Source organism: Selaginella moellendorffii, unplaced genomic scaffold (genome assembly GCF_000143415.4).
Source record: "Selaginella moellendorffii unplaced genomic scaffold, v1.0 SELMOscaffold_9, whole genome shotgun sequence".
In the NCBI taxonomy this organism is placed as follows: domain Eukaryota; kingdom Viridiplantae; phylum Streptophyta; class Lycopodiopsida; order Selaginellales; family Selaginellaceae; genus Selaginella; species Selaginella moellendorffii.
This window is the reverse complement of record NW_003314270.1, coordinates 185262-200434: the sequence shown is the minus strand read 5'-3', so window position 1 is coordinate 200434 and position 15173 is coordinate 185262. Positions and strand designations below refer to the sequence as shown.

At 47.9% G+C, this 15173-nt stretch overlaps 6 protein-coding genes across 7 annotated transcripts; 2 read left to right on the top strand and 4 right to left on the bottom strand.

Annotated features, from left to right (window-relative positions):
• Positions 1 to 1212: 1212 nt before the first annotated feature.
• LOC9630842 (GDSL esterase/lipase At4g28780) lies at positions 1213 to 2238 on the bottom strand. Its single transcript, XM_024672717.1, has 3 exons — positions 2053 to 2238; positions 1541 to 1762; positions 1213 to 1482 (listed from the first exon to the last, which is right to left on the bottom strand). Exons 1-3 carry the CDS (start codon positions 2236 to 2238, stop codon positions 1213 to 1215), a joined length of 678 nt encoding a protein of 225 aa, XP_024528485.1.
• Positions 2239 to 3998: 1760 nt separating this feature from the next.
• Positions 3999 to 6952, top strand: LOC9632627 (protein pleiotropic regulatory locus 1). Of its 2 annotated transcripts, none has more exons than XM_024672605.1 (16): positions 3999 to 4189; positions 4251 to 4275; positions 4393 to 4595; positions 4654 to 4750; positions 4808 to 4900; positions 4977 to 5040; positions 5107 to 5192; positions 5243 to 5344; positions 5401 to 5484; positions 5542 to 5602; positions 5664 to 5730; positions 5781 to 5858; positions 5932 to 5996; positions 6055 to 6132; positions 6187 to 6387; positions 6446 to 6952. In XM_024672605.1, exons 1-15 carry the CDS (start codon positions 4029 to 4031, stop codon positions 6357 to 6359), a joined length of 1437 nt encoding a protein of 478 aa, XP_024528373.1. In that variant the 5' UTR covers positions 3999 to 4028; the 3' UTR covers positions 6360 to 6387; positions 6446 to 6952. The 2 variants fall into 2 exon arrangements, with proteins under 2 accessions (XP_024528373.1, XP_024528372.1); XM_024672604.1 differs by having other exon boundaries at positions 6440 to 6952.
• A 330-nt stretch (positions 6953 to 7282) lies between these two features.
• LOC9632626 (peroxisome biogenesis protein 19-2) lies at positions 7283 to 8450 on the top strand. The gene is made up of 5 exons (XM_002967764.2): positions 7283 to 7378; positions 7450 to 7492; positions 7541 to 7787; positions 7855 to 8153; positions 8203 to 8450. The coding sequence occupies exons 1-5, from the start codon at positions 7339 to 7341 to the stop codon at positions 8273 to 8275; spliced, it is 702 nt and encodes a 233-aa protein (XP_002967810.2). The 5' UTR covers positions 7283 to 7338; the 3' UTR covers positions 8276 to 8450.
• A 3473-nt stretch (positions 8451 to 11923) lies between these two features.
• Positions 11924 to 12539, bottom strand: LOC112345594. Its single transcript, XM_024672716.1, has 3 exons — positions 12440 to 12539; positions 12160 to 12369; positions 11924 to 12102 (listed from the first exon to the last, which is right to left on the bottom strand). Exons 1-3 carry the CDS (start codon positions 12537 to 12539, stop codon positions 11924 to 11926), a joined length of 489 nt encoding a protein of 162 aa, XP_024528484.1.
• A 32-nt stretch (positions 12540 to 12571) lies between these two features.
• LOC112345593 lies at positions 12572 to 13493 on the bottom strand. The gene is made up of 3 exons (XM_024672715.1): positions 13207 to 13493; positions 12929 to 13147; positions 12572 to 12860 (listed from the first exon to the last, which is right to left on the bottom strand). Exons 2-3 carry the CDS (start codon positions 13063 to 13065, stop codon positions 12572 to 12574), a joined length of 426 nt encoding a protein of 141 aa, XP_024528483.1. The 5' UTR covers positions 13066 to 13147; positions 13207 to 13493.
• Positions 13199 to 15133, bottom strand: LOC112345592 (pentatricopeptide repeat-containing protein At2g13600-like). The gene has a single exon (XM_024672714.1). It carries the CDS (start codon positions 15131 to 15133, stop codon positions 13199 to 13201), a length of 1935 nt encoding a protein of 644 aa, XP_024528482.1.
• Positions 15134 to 15173: the final 40 nt, after the last annotated feature.

Genomic DNA, 15173 nt, shown 5'->3' with positions numbered 1-15173 from the left:
AGGTATGCACAGCTAAGGAAATCAGAGCGATCTTTCTGTGGAGAGAACTTTGTTAGCCTATGTGATATCGAACAGCCTGTGACACTGAACATACATAAGTTTCTATAAGCTTGGGAGTGTGTCTATTCGCCATTTGAAGTGTAGAGGTCAGCACTATATGTGTAGCTCCTGCAGTACGTTCGGATCATGCAGCTCACAACAATTTTCTGTAATGCCATAGAAACTATTTCTAGTACATATAGAGTCACTTCAGCGGACGCGCAGAGAATCTTCTTCACAATTCGTGGTACTCAAATAAATCCACAAAGCTGTAAGTTCCGTCTGGAATCATCACTCTCCTCCGCCCGTCACGCCAATCTGCAAATGGTGCAAAGCGCTGCTCAAAAGGTTGGGCACAAAAGGATTTAAACCATGTTGATAATACTGACATGATTATAAAAGATCTCAAACCCGGAGCTTGTGATTAATATAAAGACGAAAAACGCACAAAAAAGAGAGGATGAGATAAGAAAGTTCCCGACCCGTGACCACGATAAACACCTCCAATTCTACGTTTCTCTCTGGCTCCTTATAAGCAACGTACACCGTGCGAAAGTCTCCACTTCTCCTCCAACTAAAGAAAGCACAATAACAACGACATCAACATCAGTATCAACATTTGTAGAAAGAAGACTATGGATCATGAAGATTCAAAGCACAAGGAGAAAAAATTCCCTAGTGTAGAGCAGATGAATCCTACATTTTCAAAAGAAATTCTTGTCTCTGGGCCAACAAGGAGAGAACAAGCTGCCGCTTCGAAAGTCCTCCACCAGAGGGATTGGAAAAAAAATCAAGCGACTGATGTTATGACGAGCTGCTAGCTTTTTTTGATCCTGTAGCTTCATTCAGCAAAGATGACGCTTGGTGGGGGCTTTCTTGCTCATTTGACAATACCTTGAAAAAACCGCTTGTAAATACATTATATTACAGCGCTGCGAGCTCGCTAATGCTGAAGGGGTGAACGTCACTGGAAGTTCCATTCCACCACCTTGCCGCAGCGATCTTATTGAAGGCCTCGGTCTGGTGGACGCCATCCCAGAAGGCGTATTTGGATCGGTCTGGGCAGATGTTCACTCCATCGTTGCAATTCAGTACTCTAGAGCCCATCTCGCAGCAAGCCCGCGTCGATTCCTCAAAACCTTTGTGTTGATCAAGAGGCCATGAGGATGAGAATTATGACTCATCAATCTTTTTCTTACCAAATTGCTGGGGATTGGTGTTGGTGTCCACCATGAGATCGTAGAAATTGGTGAGCACGATATGGATACCTTGGTGGGTGCTCGACATCTCGTCCAGGGCCGAGCGGAGCATTGTATTGTAGGATGACGCCGCGGCCTGAGCGACTGGAGCGCAGCTCCCATCCCGCTGCACATTGAGGGGAATGCATCCCACGGCGCTCAACCCAACCACGACGAACTTGCGAGCTCCCATCTCGTAGAGCCTCTGCAATAATCATGATCATCATCGCAAAGTTACCCATGAAGATCAAAACGACACTTACATGCATTTGTTCCATGACACCGTCCAAGACGCTTTGCAGGAAATCAGTGCTGAGATTCTTACGCTGCTCAAACTCATCGTTGACGTCGTTGTTTCCAATGCATATATAGAAGATGGATTGGGAAACAAGGCTGGACGACTCGTTTGATCCAAGCTGCTGTTGGAGCTGAGAGGCCATGGATTGGAAGTCATCAACTTGCTGGGGAAGTGTCTGGGCACCTTGCTACAGCATTTAGATCAGAGGATTAATTACATCAAAGCTCGAAGATTTAGAAGATTCGAGCTCTAACCGTGTGAGTGTTGGGAAGAACTCCAGAGCTAGTTGACCCAAAGTTGGCACCTTGTTGGAAGTTCTTTGTGCCATAGTATGCAGGTGGATATGGAAGGCCAAGGTAAGATGCTGTGCCATCAAGGAAAAGCCATTGTATATATGTAGATTAGAAAGAAATATTTTTATCTCAACTTACCAATCAAATCAACAACAAGGCGACCATTACTAAACCTTCCAGTTGCCTGGTGATTCTCAAAATCAATGCCATAAGGAGGGTGATTCGCCCTTGCTTGAGTGTTGAGGTGTTCATTGTCGCCTGCATCCACAAGGGAGTCCCCAAACGCAAACAAAGCTGGGACTGATGCAGTCGCAACCAAATAATCTAGCGACAATGTGGCCAAGATCAAGAAAAATGCCTGGAAATCCATTTGCATTTCTTGTGCTTGCTAGCTTTAATACCCAAATGAGGCGATAAGTATAGAGTCAAAGTGTTATTATTATTGTTATGTTGCCTTAATATATCGTTTTCTTGGTTCACATAAACAAAAAGTGCGTATCATTATAAAATCGTCCCACACCGCCATATTTTCTCTTGAGGCATCTTTGAGAATGAAAGCATGGATCAGCAAGCATTTGAGGTGTGTAACGCACAAAGTCGTTCAAGAACAGATACAGATAAGTGAACAAGTTTCAGATCCGCAAGAAACCGTGGTAACTGCAAGAAACTTTAAATGATTAGTTGTCTAATTTTCTTCTTCTCGCAGTGCAAAAGATATCTCTTTTGCGCGCACCACTGCAACGCCGAGGCTGAGAGCTGCGCTTTATTTAATTCATGCCCACCTTGCTCACAGCCTTGTGAGAAGCGCTGCTTTCACAGCAGACGTCTGTAGAGCTCTATGCAAGCCCTGCCTCGAGCCTTGCTCCTGGAACTGTGAGCATTTCAGCTGCAAGCTTCTCTGCTTCCAGATCTGCTAGAGGCCACGCTGTGACAGCCCGTGCACGAAGCTGCTCGGTTGTGGGCATCCCTGCATTGGCCTGTGTGGAGAGCCTTGCCCAAGTGCCTGCCGCATTTGCCATCCGGATACTTTCGATGCAATCACACGCATGACTCTGAAGGAGAGCGAGAGCTCCGACAGATTCATCGAGCTTCTCGACTGCGGCCACATCTTCGAGGTAACGGGGCTTGACCAGTGGATGGATATGGACGCTCACGGTGAGCCAGATTCTGCCAAAGCAATCGTCCCGAAATCCTGGTAACTCAAGCATCGTTCCTGATTTGACCTGTTTTTGCTTTCTTTCTTGCAGTCCGGCATGCAAGATGCCAGTCTGGAAGTCCTTTCGCTACGGAAACGTTATGAAGGAAAAGCTGCATCAGATAGAGCTCGTCAAGATGAAAGTCTATGGATACGTAAAAGCAGGGATGGAAATGCTAGAGAGGAAACAATACGAGCAAGCACACGGACATTTCAAAGAGGTCATAAAAAACCAGCCGGAGAACTTTGAAGCACACTTCGGATTCGCTCGAGCACTGTGCGGGATGGAAGAATTCGAGCACGCCGTCCCGGTTTATAGCAGGAGAGTAGCAGCCTGGGCACCGAAGTTCGAAGTTTGCCAGCCAAACGCGCTGATAATCCGCTCGACTCCAGCAGCTTAAACCCGAACTTCATCTCCGCCCCAAGTCAGTCTCTCGCGATCCAATCGCTCATCCAGTGGGGATCGGCACTGACAAGCCTGGGCGAGTTCTCCGACGCTGCGACTCTGTGTGAGATTGTTCTCAGGCATGACAAGAACAACGCTAGCGCCGAGAGCTTGAAAGAGATGGTGCGAAAGCGACTAACTCACCAGGTAATGGAAGCCATGCACACGGCTGAATCCAATCTCAGAGGCCAATGGTACCAGTGCCCAGAGGGCCATGTCTACGCTGTGGGAGATTGCGGTCGACCATATACGGAGTCGCGGTGCCCTGACTGTGGATCGACCATCGGTGGCCTCCACCATGACTTAGCTGCAGGGAACAAGCACTGGGAGAGGTAGGCATTAGTGGACTCATTTTATGATTGCTATGCCTCTCCTTTCTCTCATTATCTCACTATCTCACTGTGTGTTTGGAAATGCTCTATAACACTTTTTTTTGTTAAAACATGTTGGTATTTATAGCTGGGTATATTCTTTGGTGGCTTTGCGAATTTAGGGCTTTTTGGCTAGGGTTTTAGAGAGTATGCCCGCGGCAATGGAGGCGACGCAGGCGATGGACGTCGATGAGGCGCCCTTGGTGCCGTCAGAGAAGCCGCAATCGATCGAGCAGCTCACGCTTTCGTCGCTGCAGCAAGCCGCGGAGTTCTTCGGCAACGCTCCTCCAGATCCGGTAGGCGCCGAGAGGTGAGATCTCTTTAGTAGCGATGTAGCGAACCAAAGAGCTGATGGCGTCTTTCTTTGGCAGCCGGAGAATCAGGACTGCTTATAAGGTGTGTGCCCTTTTGAGAATGATTTTGTAAGGAACTTCGTACTCCTTTTGTTCTTCTCATTCTAGCGCATGCTTACATTAATTTTTCCTCTTCTTTTTTTTCCCTTGTGCCTTTCAGCACGCGGAGTATGCTGTGGTGAAAGATCTCCCACAAATCACACAGCAGCCTCTGAAAAACGCGTACGCATTAACGAATGCTGCTGTGACTGCCGCTACAGATGTGAAGCCTGCGGCTTTGCCAGATGCTTCACCCGGTCAGATTGTTCGTGCGGGCCCTGTCGGTCCTCAGCCTGCGTTTACTCCTTCCGGAACACCAGAAAGGTATGTAGCGACTCACGCTCATATGTTTCCGGTTTTAACAGATTTTTCCATTGTCTAGTGGTATAGCGAGATACCAACCGAGTGCGGCTGTAATGCGAAGGCTTCCCAGTAGGTGGCCGAAGCCGGAGTGGCATGCTCCATGGAAGAACTATAGAGTGAGACTTCACATTTTTTCACGAGTACTGTGTATTGATCTTATTGCAACTTCACAGGTTATTAGTGCTCACTTGGGATGGGTTCGAGCGATAGCCTTCGATCCAGGAAACGAGTGGTTCTGTACGGGATCTGCAGATCGTACAATAAAAGTAAGCTTTGTTTTTTTTTTTTTTTCCCTTCATTTTTATGCCGCTACTTCGTTCTGACCGTTGTGTTCGTTTTTAGATTTGGGATACTGCCTCAGCTACCCTGAAGTTGACGTTAACAGGACATGTTGAGCAAGTTCGAGGTTTGCATTCTACATTTGAAGTTTGGATTTAGTCTTAAATGTTTCTTGTATATTTGTTTGAAAAAGGGCTGGCTGTTAGTCCACGCCATCCTTACATGTTTTCGGCTGGAGACGACAAGCAAGTGAAATGTTGGGATCTCGAATACAACAAGGTGAGGAATGCGTCTGCTCTTAATTTAAAACTCATGCATGTTTGGGGCAGGTTATCCGATCCTACCATGGGCACTTAAGTGGAGTTTACTGTCTTACGCTTCATCCTACTCTGGATATACTCTTAACAGGAGGAAGGGATTCCGTCTGTCGAGTAAGATTTTAACTCATGAAGAGTGCCTGTTCTTATCCACACAAACTGCTTTCCAGGTCTGGGATATGCGGACAAAAGCTCAAATTTTTGCTCTATCTGGGCACGACAACACTGTATGCTCGGTGATAACACAAGCCACAGTAAGTTTTCAAACAGGGATTATTTTGTTTGTGTGCGTGACTCATACACTTTGGCAGGATCCACAAGTGGTGACTGGATCTCACGACTGCACGGTCAAGCTATGGAATCTAGCAGCGGGCAAGTTCTCCTAAATAGTTGAATTTGTAGTTTCACTGATAACGATTGTTCTGGTGTGCAGGAAAGACACTCTCGACTTTGACATTTCACAAAAAGTCGGTGCGCGCACTGGCCTTGCATCCGCTACAGTATGTTCGATTTTTCTTAAGTATGTTTGTTTCACTAACTTGCCTTGCAGGCCCGCGTTTGCATCTGCCTCAGCGGACAATATTAAGAAGTTCAGCTTGCCGAGGGGCGAGTTTGTGCACAACATGCTGTAAGTTAATTCCTTTTCTGTTTGATAGCGTCGAAACGTCAAAATTGGACATGGTTTGTGTGTTTTCTCACAGCTCACAGCAAAAGGCTATCGTTAACTGCATGGCTTTGAACGAAGAGAACGTGCTTGTAACAGGAGGTAAAACAACGCATCGACAAGTGTAGCTTCGAATCATCTAACGTTTGCGCTGTATCAGGTGATAATGGAAGCATCTGGTTCTGGGATTGGACGAGCGGCCATAACTTCCAGCAAACTCAAACCATCGTTCAGCCAGGTACGCATTTTGGTGGGGAAGTGGTCCAGGTTGCGTAACTCTTGCTCATGGCAGGTTCGCTGGATGCCGAAGCGAGTATCTTTGCGGCTTCTTTCGACATCACCGGGACCCGACTTGTAACTTGCGAAGCTGACAAGACGATAAAAATGTGGAGGCAAGACGAGAACGCCACGCCTCAGACGCATCCGCTCAACTTCAGGCCTCCAAGGGACATTCGAAGGTTTTAGTTCTCTCGGTATTGCTTGTACGCTAAAGGTATGGCTTTGGATTGCTCCAAGATGTTTGAGAAGAAAAAAACCATTTGTAGTTGCAGGCTCACATCAAACTTCCCTTACCGTACGTAGCGCTCGCAAACTGTGACTCGAGGTGGTGGAGCTTGAGCTGCGTCCAGCACTTTTGCAACTCGTCCTCGATCTCTTTCCGGCTCTTGGCGAGCTGGATGTGGAGAGCCTCGTACTTGGCCTTTTGGCTTTCCGGATCCAGCGACTTGGTTTCGTTCTCGAGCGCTAGCAGCTCCTCCTTGATCCTCTTGAGGCCGTCGCCCATGGTCACGTACTTTTGGCGGAGGTGGGAGGGCGTGACGCTGAGAGACTTTTGCTGGAGCTCGCGGAGCTCGTCCTTGCACTTGGCAAGGCTGGCGCTGATCTCATCGTACTTGGTGTGGAGCGATGATCCGTTGGTGGCCGCCGTGTTGGTGGCCTTGGATTCGCAGCGTTGGTGGTGGCTTAAGTCCTCCAGCTGCAGTGAAGAGTTTCTTTTCAAAGGCTTGGGTCAGTGGAATTGGATTGGAATGAAAGGAAAGAAGAAGATTTGAAAGGTTTCGATGCATAGATTTGTAGAATGCAAAGGAGGAAGAAGGAATGAAGAAAGAATCACACGGAAGAAGATTTGATGGGAGAGTGATACCTTTTGGACGATCTGTGGATGGGTGTGGTGGATCTTCCTGCGGGACTGTATAGGCGAGCGAGTTCCCGAGAGCTCATCGACCTGATCGCTGCATCCACACACGCCCAAAAGCATTCGCATTCTCCTCCCTCTTCCCGCCTCTTCCAATTTAAAAGATTCTATAAGGGCGCACCCCTCTGTGACGTGGGCCCTAAATATTAGGGCAAAAAAGAAGGATATGAAAGCATATTCTGTTAGGGTGTAGGGTTCCTCCCCTGTTTTAGGGCTCGTCCGAGCGCCTGGGTTTTTGCTTCTTCCGCCATGGCGAGTGCGGACGATTCTCTCGATAGTCTCCTGGACAGTGAGTGATGCGCGCGCGCACGGCGAATTCCTTGGATTCATGGGGTTTTCTTTCTTGTCTTGTGTTGCCAGGTGCGCTGGGCGATTTCAAGCCGGCGGATGGTCCATCTTCGAGGTAAGTAAGCGGCTCTCCTCCCCCGGGGTTTGATTGATCGGTCGTTAGATCGCCAGAGTCGCAGGCGCTGGGGAAGGGCTTGCCGCCGCTGCAAGTGGCGAAGAAGAGATCGTCGTCCAGCAGCAGCTCCAGCGCTAATCCAGATGTGAGCTCGCGGGCCGCGACGCTGGAGAAGCTCGCGGAGAAGACCAAGGACACGGTGCACCGCATTGATCCATTGCCGCAGGCGCAAGAGCAAGAGCAAGAGCTCCTGGAGAAGATGACCAAGGAATTTGAGTCTTACCTTGGAACAGAGGTAAAAAGGAAAGATCTCGTGTTCTTCGTTGTTCTTGCGATTCTCAAGGTTTTTATTTTTCTTTCAGGATCTACAATCCGTGATGGGGACTTTCATGCAGCAGCTCCTCTCGAAGGACGTGCTCTATCAGCCAATGCTGGAGATTGGCGAGAGATACCCGGAGTGGCTCAGCGCCAACAAGTCGAAACTCAGCCAGGAGGAGTTTGATCGATACTCGAGGCAGCACGATCTCATCAAGCAGCTCTGTCACGTCTACGAGACCACCCCTGACAACTTCAATGCCATCATGGAGCTGATGCAATCCATGCAGAGCTGCGGACAACCCCCGGCGGAGATGATCGAAGAACTCGCTCCTGGCTTGCAAATGTAAGTCCGTGTGTGTGTTCTTCGTCCTCTCTTAACTCCTGTTTCCCAGGTTCTCACCGGATAACTTGGCCTCCTTGCCACCGGGCCTAGCAAACGAGAACGCGAACTGCTGTATCATGTAGACCATGGATCGATCGAGTCAAGCTCCATGTTCAAAGCTCCGACTTTCAAGCTCCAAGCTCATAGGGGGAAGGAAAAAGGTGGAGGAGACACTCCGATAAGGAATTTCATGCATTCCAGGAGCTAGCTATGCATCACAAAAGAGGCAGAAGAACGAATATCTCCTTTCAAAGTGTCTCTCTTTTATCTTCGCACTTTGATCTTAGCTTTGATCTTTGTTTCTCGCAGCTTTGATATTCTCACTATACTTCGCTGTCAAGGAGTCTCAACTTTGCAGCGTTTTGTTGCAAACCTCACAGGATCCAAGGCTCTCGTCCAATCCTCGCGGTACTCCCGCCGTAGCTTCTCCCCGCGCTTCTCGATCCACAGCTCGAACGGTTCCATCGTCCTGCGACCATACCGCCAGGGAACGCGTTTATAATTTCTAAACACTTATTCTACTATATAGAATTAGATTAATTTTAAACATGTTTATAATTTATAAACTTTCTAAAACACAGTGATAATGTCTTTTGCATTAAAAAATTTACATTAACACTGTTAATTTTAGAGCTTTATAAAGGTGTTAACAAAGCTCTAAAATTCTAAAAATAAGACCATTGACTATATTTTAATTTTTGTGAATTATATGTTAGTTCACAATGGATTTTAGTTTTTTAACTGACTGTGGGATTAATCAAAAACTATTTCGTTGGTAAATTGTATAAGAGAGTGTCAAAAATACTATTAACAATCTTGAAACTTTACTAAAATATAATAATTTATCACAAATAATGATCCTGCAAAAGTACTATATAGTGAGGAAAGGACACATTCCAAAGCTCCCAGGTCTTCAATAGACACAGTCCGTTCCTAGATCTACTAATCTACAATCCTTGCCTGGGTACATTTACAAACGAGCAGAGCGACGGGAATGAGCCACCAGTTGTTCTCTTCCCTGCTTCATTCATAGAAACAGCGAGTGAATGAGAAAATATCAAACAAAACTTCTGTCAATTTTCCTTCCTTGGCCAAGTGGGGTTTCTCCATCGTTTAATCCACCACCGAGTGAACTCCCCACACCCAGAGCCCCACTATCATCCTCGGATCCAGTATTTTGGAAGAGGAGCGCCACCCCGATCCATCTACCAGCGTTTCGTTCTTGGCAGAAGCCCTTCCCCGATTTTAGTTCGAGCAGCGAGAATGCGGGTCGATCCGGGATTTATCAGAGTGCCATGGATGCCATATGGTTCAAGTAGATGGTATGATATTTTATTATTGGCTACCAGGTAAGTGTAAAGGTAAACCGGTGTAGAAGACCCAGGTTCGATGCCGAAGGGTCCAATCAAACAAGGACTTTTATGCAAAAATCTTTGCTCTTTAAGTAGCCCTTGTTTCTCAGAGCATGCGTTTTGGGTTCGATTCTTGCCAATGTTGCTTGTAAAGCAAAGAATATTCCAATAAGTTCCTTTACCATGTGGTTATTATTGTTATGACGGTTGATACATGGTTAAATGTATGAGTTTATCGTCACAACTTGTGGCGGCGTCGTGGCCCTGCGCGCTGACGTGGTCTTGTTCACTCCCACATCTATTTGATGATCTCGCGAAATCTATCTCCTCGTGTCCCTGCATTCGAAGTTTTCTCCCGGTCGAGAACTTTGTCTGGCCTCTCGAAAATGAGCAACGGGGTTCCACGAATCCGGAGAGTGAGGTATGCTGCCTTTTTTTTGTTTGTTTCTTTTTCCTCCAGAGATGAGATGGTCACATTTCCAAGGCAGAAGAAATGCGTAGAAATATTTTCTTCTATCAGCTAGCTGGTGCTAGCTTGGAGGACCTAAGAAAACGGCTGCAATGCAGAATTCTCCAGCATGCACTAGTTCAAAATCAGCCGGCACCATGAGGACACACAGCTCAGGTCAGGGCGAATCTCTTATTACAAGACCTTACATCATGCTTCAACTTGAGGTGTAATCTACTGTTCCGGGATTAGGATTATTATGGAGCTGGAGAGGGGCACAGCTCATCGTCGCAGGTGAGTTTGAGATTCTGGAACAGGTTGAGCTCGCAGCCGCAGGTCTCAGCGATGTCGATCAGGAGCTGGCAGCACTTGTCGCCTTGAATTGGAACAAGGCAAGCTTCAGGAAGCATGACGTTGAGGCAATCGATTACTGGAGCAGCAGAAGAAGCCTGTTTGATTGAAGATGCAAGAACAAGGGAAGCAAGGATGAGGAGAGCGCACTTGGAATTCTTCATAGTGCTTGGAACAAGCGCAGAGACGATATGCACACTACCCAGTTTATATAGTGGGAGAAGAATGGCTTCACCAGCGTGCCAACTAGGCATGCGCATTAGTCAACAGCGCTTTTAGGTGTTCCTACTGCAGAATCCCGATATAATCTGTAAGGTGATTGTGATTGTTTGTTGGGGCTTCCATAGCTGCTTGCTCCATTTGTTCTAGCTAGAGTGCTGTTCTTTTCCTCTAAGAATATCCTGGCCTAACATTTTCCTGATACTCCTCTGGAGATCCTCCTTTTGCTCCTCCTGCTCGCTAGTGGCCAGAAACCAAGGAGCTAAAATCTAGTTAAAACAACTGGATAGATTGACTGAGCATCCCTAGAATATGCCTTAAGGGAATCCTTAGGGAATATTTTAATATTTCCGCATTCTCTAATTAGCTCCATAGTTAGCCAAAAAAATCTTAGACATATAAGTGCATTCAAATATAACCATAGAAGGTGTATGAAAACCCCTTAACTTAATATATAAACCCAATTTCAGTAATTCTCGATAGAGGATCAAGAGTTAATATAATTGAGCTTGCAACCTGCAAAGTCCTGGGGCTTGGACTAATCCATCTAGCTTGCTTTCCCTTAGGAATTGAAAAAAACATTGTGATTAATAGAGAAACCCACCAATTTAAAATCCACCTTGTGGTGCTAAAAAGAATCTTTCTATGAGTACTTCATAGCAAATTCCCAAAGCCAAAAGTTTACTGATGGTTCAAGTACATAGTATGATATGCTGAGATCATGGCTATCAAGAGGTAAACTACCTGGTTTAATGCCAAAGAGTCCACTCTACAAGGACTTTTATGCAAAATTTTTGCTCAATAAGTTATTATTCTAGATTAAACCATACGTTTCGGGTTCGATTTTGGTCTGGATAAAAGGTAAAAATTTTTACGTCTGAGACTTCGATGAAAGCTTGTGGATCTCGCATTCCTGAAACAATATCGTGTATCAAGTATTCGTGCTTCTTTCCCTTTCAGGAGTCATGGCGTTGCCGACGACGGTGCTCAATCCGTTACTACTCCCTTCTTTCTCAGCTCCTTTGCTAGAAGCTCCCAAGAGAACCAGCGAGGAGCGTGTCGCTGCGTTTCACTTCCCAGGCCACGGCCGCGGCTCCTCAGCGCCCTCTTCGATTTCCAAGCTTCTCGGAGCTCAACCCTTCCAGTTTGATCTCCCGGAGCTGCCAGGCCTGGATAACTTGCACTCGCCACAAGAAGCCACCAAAGCGCAGCAAATGGCCGCCGTGCTTTTCGGAGCTGCATGACATGGATCCCTGGAGTCTGATATTAGCGTCGCCTGGAGTGGAATTGAGCGCTCTGATCTCTTCCTGCCGCCAAGGGTACTCATGGTTCTTGCTCTACGTGTGGAATTCAACCGGGGGTCATGAGCTGCTGCAAGACCGAAGACGTTTTGATCCTCCCCGGGAACGCCCACGTCTCGGCATTCTCAGCCATGGTTCTTGCTGGAGCAATGCCTCACTATGTTCTTCCTTGTTATGACGAGCTCTGGAATATTTCTCGTGGTGTCTCCGCAGAGAGCATCGAGTTGGCCATTTTGGATCTGCAGAAAAGAAAAGACGTGAGAATTGGAGCTGTTCTGATTGTCTTGCCAACTTACTATGGAGTGTGTAGCCCTGGAGGAGATCGCAAAGGTGTATCACGAGCATGGTATCCCGATCATAGTTGACGAGGCTCATGGAGCGCACTTCATGTTCCACTCGAGGTTTCCTGCAACGGCACTCGAGCAGGGAGCCGACGTTGTTGTCCAATCCACGCATAAGGTACTCTCGTCTCTTACGCAGTCCGGGATGCTCCATCTTGCGAGAGGCTGCGAGATTGTAAAGCACGAGAGAATTAGCAAGTGCCTTCGAACCTTGCAAAGCTTCAGTCCGAGTTACCTTCTCTTGGCCTCTCTCGATGCCGCAAGGGACCAGATGAGTTGTGCAGCAAGCGACGACCATCCATTGTTTGATACAGCTCTGGAGCTGGCTTCCACATTTCGACGACGCCTGAAACAAATCCCACAAGTTTTAGTCCTTGATAGAGAAAATGTGAGCTTGGCAGCCAAAGCTGATACCATTATTTATGAGCTTAGGATCACCATTGGGTTGTGGGAGCTCGGAGTCACAGGAACTCTTGCCGATGACTTTCTGTGTGATAAATGCGAGGTGGTGGCCGAGCTTCCTCTTCTGAACTCCATAACTTTTGCTATAGGAGCCAGCACTAGCAGCAGCGACATTGAGAAACTTATCAAAGGCTTTCAAGAGCTTTCGAGTTCTTCCAGATCGACAATAGGTCCTTATTCCAGACCCTGAGTGCCTGATTGTAAGAAAATCAAATGGAAAGCACTAGTTAGTCCAAGAGATGCTTTCTTTACAGAAACTTACTGCTGCAAAGCTGACGAAGCAGTGGGTCTAGCGAGTGCTGAGCTCGTGTGCCCGTATCCACCTGGTATTTCTGTGCTCTTTCCTCGAGTGGAGAGCTCGTCTCGCAGGAGGCTCTTGGCTATTTGAAGCAAGCCCATGCTTCAGGAATTACCATCAGTGGAGCATCAGATCCAACTCTGTCCACACTTCATGTCTTGAAGTGACAGCACAAAGATCCAGCTGCAAAGAAAACAACAAGAGTTAGATAACTGCAAAGGCATAGAAACTTCATTACGTACCAATCACTTCAAGGTTGTCATAGTTTTCATTATTTGAGCCTGAGTATATGTTTGCCATGAGAGCATAAGCTGTACCACCTTGATCGTCAACCTTTGATAACGCATCAAAGGCTACCTCTCCAATCACCGCATTTTTCCACTTGAAACAAGCCCCAAGCAAAGCCATCCATATCCTGGAGCACACCTCTTCCACAGGCAGGCTTTGCACCATCGCAAGCGCATCCTCCAGCCGATTAGCACGTCCAAGTAGATCAACCATGGAGATTACGTGCTCCACACTCGGACTAAGTCCATAATCCGAGCACATCGCCTGAAAGTATTCCATCCCCTTGTCGACCAAACCAGAGTGGCAGCAGACCGATAGAACTGAAGAGAATGTCACAGCGTCCGGCTTGGAAAACTCTTGCATTCTCTCGAACAGATCAAACACCGTGTCACTGTCCCCTTGACGGCTGTATCCTGCGATCAGTGCACTCCAAGACACTGCGTCCTTGTCTGGAAACCCATCGAACACTCGCCGAGATTCCACCATGTCACCACACTTGCCGTAGAAACTTATCAGCGAGTTTGCCACTGCCGGAGAGATCTCTGCCCCAGTTTCTTCGATCAGACGATGGATTTTCTGTCCAGCCTGCAGTGCTCCAAGACCCCCACAGGCCTTAAGTACCGATGCAAAAGTCTGCGAGTCCGGTTTCAGTCCTCGGAGTCCCATTTTCGAAAACTCCTGCAGGGCAAGCTCATGGTTGCCACTCTCGGTGTATGCTTCGATCATGATGTCTTTGATCACCATCTTGTCAAAGACCCGAGCCGCATCATCCAAACTTCCACACCAAGCGTAGAGACTGATCAAGTTATTTGCAGCGTAAACATCTTCCAGCCCGTCGAGAAACCAGGAATGAAAAGCCAATGCCTTCTCCAGCGACGCCACTTTCAAGGGCCTTCCATCCACAAGCCGAGCCTCTTCCTTCTCGGCCATATCCAAGCATGCCTGGAGAACCGCCACCAAAGTTCTCGAGCTGATGACCACGTCTAACGCTTGCATGGCCGTGAATAACTCGAGAGCTCGCTCGGCCTCGCCACCTTTTGCATACCCCATGATCATAACATTCCAGGAGACTGAATCCCGCTCTATCATCCCGTCGAAAACTCGCCGGCAATCCAGCAATCTCCCCCACTTTGCATACATATCCATCAGACTGTTGGAGACGAAAACGCTGGACAAAGTCCCTGTCCCTGTTCTTGCAAACTTGGAGTAAATCTCTCCGCCCCTGTCCAGCCATCCCAGATTCGTGCAAGCGTCGAGCACGGTCACCAGAGTCCGAGCATTCGCCTCCACTCCATCTTCCAAAAGCATAAGCTCAAAGAGCTTCAAGGCTAGCTCGTCTTCCCCTCCTTGCGAGCAAGCGCTTATCATGGCACTCCACAAAACCACGTCCTTTGTTCCCAACTTGGCAGCCTGGAAAATCTCTAGAGCTTCTCTCACGGTGCCACACTTTCCATAAAAATCCACCAGGGCGCTGGCCACGAACCTGTCCACCGAGAATCCACCACTCTGGAGCTGGGAATGAAGAGCCAAGCCTCTCTTGAGGCTCCTGAGCTTGATGATCTTCCCCTGTAAATCTGTCACCCCCTTTTCTCTAGCGGCCAGCGAAGAACACGCCTGGAGAGCCGCGACGAAGCTCCGGCCGTTTGGATCCAACCCCTCGGCATGCAGCCGCGCAAAGAACTGGAGCGCGAGCTCCGGCTGGCCGCACCGCGCGTAGCCGCCGATGACGCAGTTCCACGACGCCGCGGTGCGCCGATCCATGGAATCGAAAATGCGGCGTGCCTCGTCCATCCTGCCCCGTTTCGCAAATCCATCAATGATTGCGTTGATCAAGAGGAGATCGCGCTCGCGGCCGTCGCCGTCCAGCTGGATTGGAGCCATTCCTCTCAGCGCGACATTGATTTGCCGAATCATCTGATTT

Excerpts from the sequence above, each read along its gene's own strand:
- LOC112345594 (XM_024672716.1), bottom strand. The coding sequence starts at position 12,539 with ATGTGGAAGCCAGCTCCAGAGCTGTATCAAACAATGGATGGTCGTCGC. Across the intron at positions 12,370-12,439 it reads TCGAGAGAGGCCAAGAGAAG|CCTCTCGCAAGATGGAGCAT; the intron begins GTAACTCGGACT and ends ACAATCTCGCAG. Across the intron at positions 12,103-12,159 it reads CCAGGGCTACACACTCCATA|ATCCAAAATGGCCAACTCGA; the intron begins GTAAGTTGGCAA and ends TCTTTTCTGCAG.
- LOC9630842 (XM_024672717.1), bottom strand. The coding sequence starts at position 2,238 with ATGGATTTCCAGGCATTTTTCTTGATCTTGGCCACATTGTCGCTAGAT. Across the intron at positions 1,763-2,052 it reads TTGATTTTGAGAATCACCAG|CAAGGTGCCCAGACACTTCC; the intron begins GCAACTGGAAGG and ends TAAATGCTGTAG. Across the intron at positions 1,483-1,540 it reads GTGTCATGGAACAAATGCAT|AGGCTCTACGAGATGGGAGC; the intron begins GTAAGTGTCGTT and ends TGATTATTGCAG.
- LOC112345593 (XM_024672715.1), bottom strand. The coding sequence starts at position 13,065 with ATGGGCTTGCTTCAAATAGCCAAGAGCCTCCTGCGAGACGAGCTCTCC. Across the intron at positions 12,861-12,928 it reads GCTTCGTCAGCTTTGCAGCA|GCACTCAGGGTCTGGAATAA; the intron begins GTAAGTTTCTGT and ends TCTTACAATCAG.
- LOC9632626 (XM_002967764.2), top strand. The coding sequence starts at position 7,339 with ATGGCGAGTGCGGACGATTCTCTCGATAGTCTCCTGGACA. Across the intron at positions 7,788-7,854 it reads AGTCTTACCTTGGAACAGAG|GATCTACAATCCGTGATGGG; the intron begins GTAAAAAGGAAA and ends TTTTTCTTTCAG. Across the intron at positions 8,154-8,202 it reads CTCGCTCCTGGCTTGCAAAT|GTTCTCACCGGATAACTTGG; the intron begins GTAAGTCCGTGT and ends CCTGTTTCCCAG.
- LOC112345592 (XM_024672714.1), bottom strand. The coding sequence starts at position 15,133 with ATGGCTCCAATCCAGCTGGACGGCGACGGCCGCGAGCGCGATCTCCTC.
- LOC9632627 (XM_024672605.1), top strand. The coding sequence starts at position 4,029 with ATGCCCGCGGCAATGGAGGCGACGCAGGCGATGGACGTCGATGAGGCG. Across the intron at positions 5,485-5,541 it reads CGGTGATAACACAAGCCACA|GATCCACAAGTGGTGACTGG; the intron begins GTAAGTTTTCAA and ends ACACTTTGGCAG. Across the intron at positions 5,859-5,931 it reads GAGTTTGTGCACAACATGCT|CTCACAGCAAAAGGCTATCG; the intron begins GTAAGTTAATTC and ends GTTTTCTCACAG.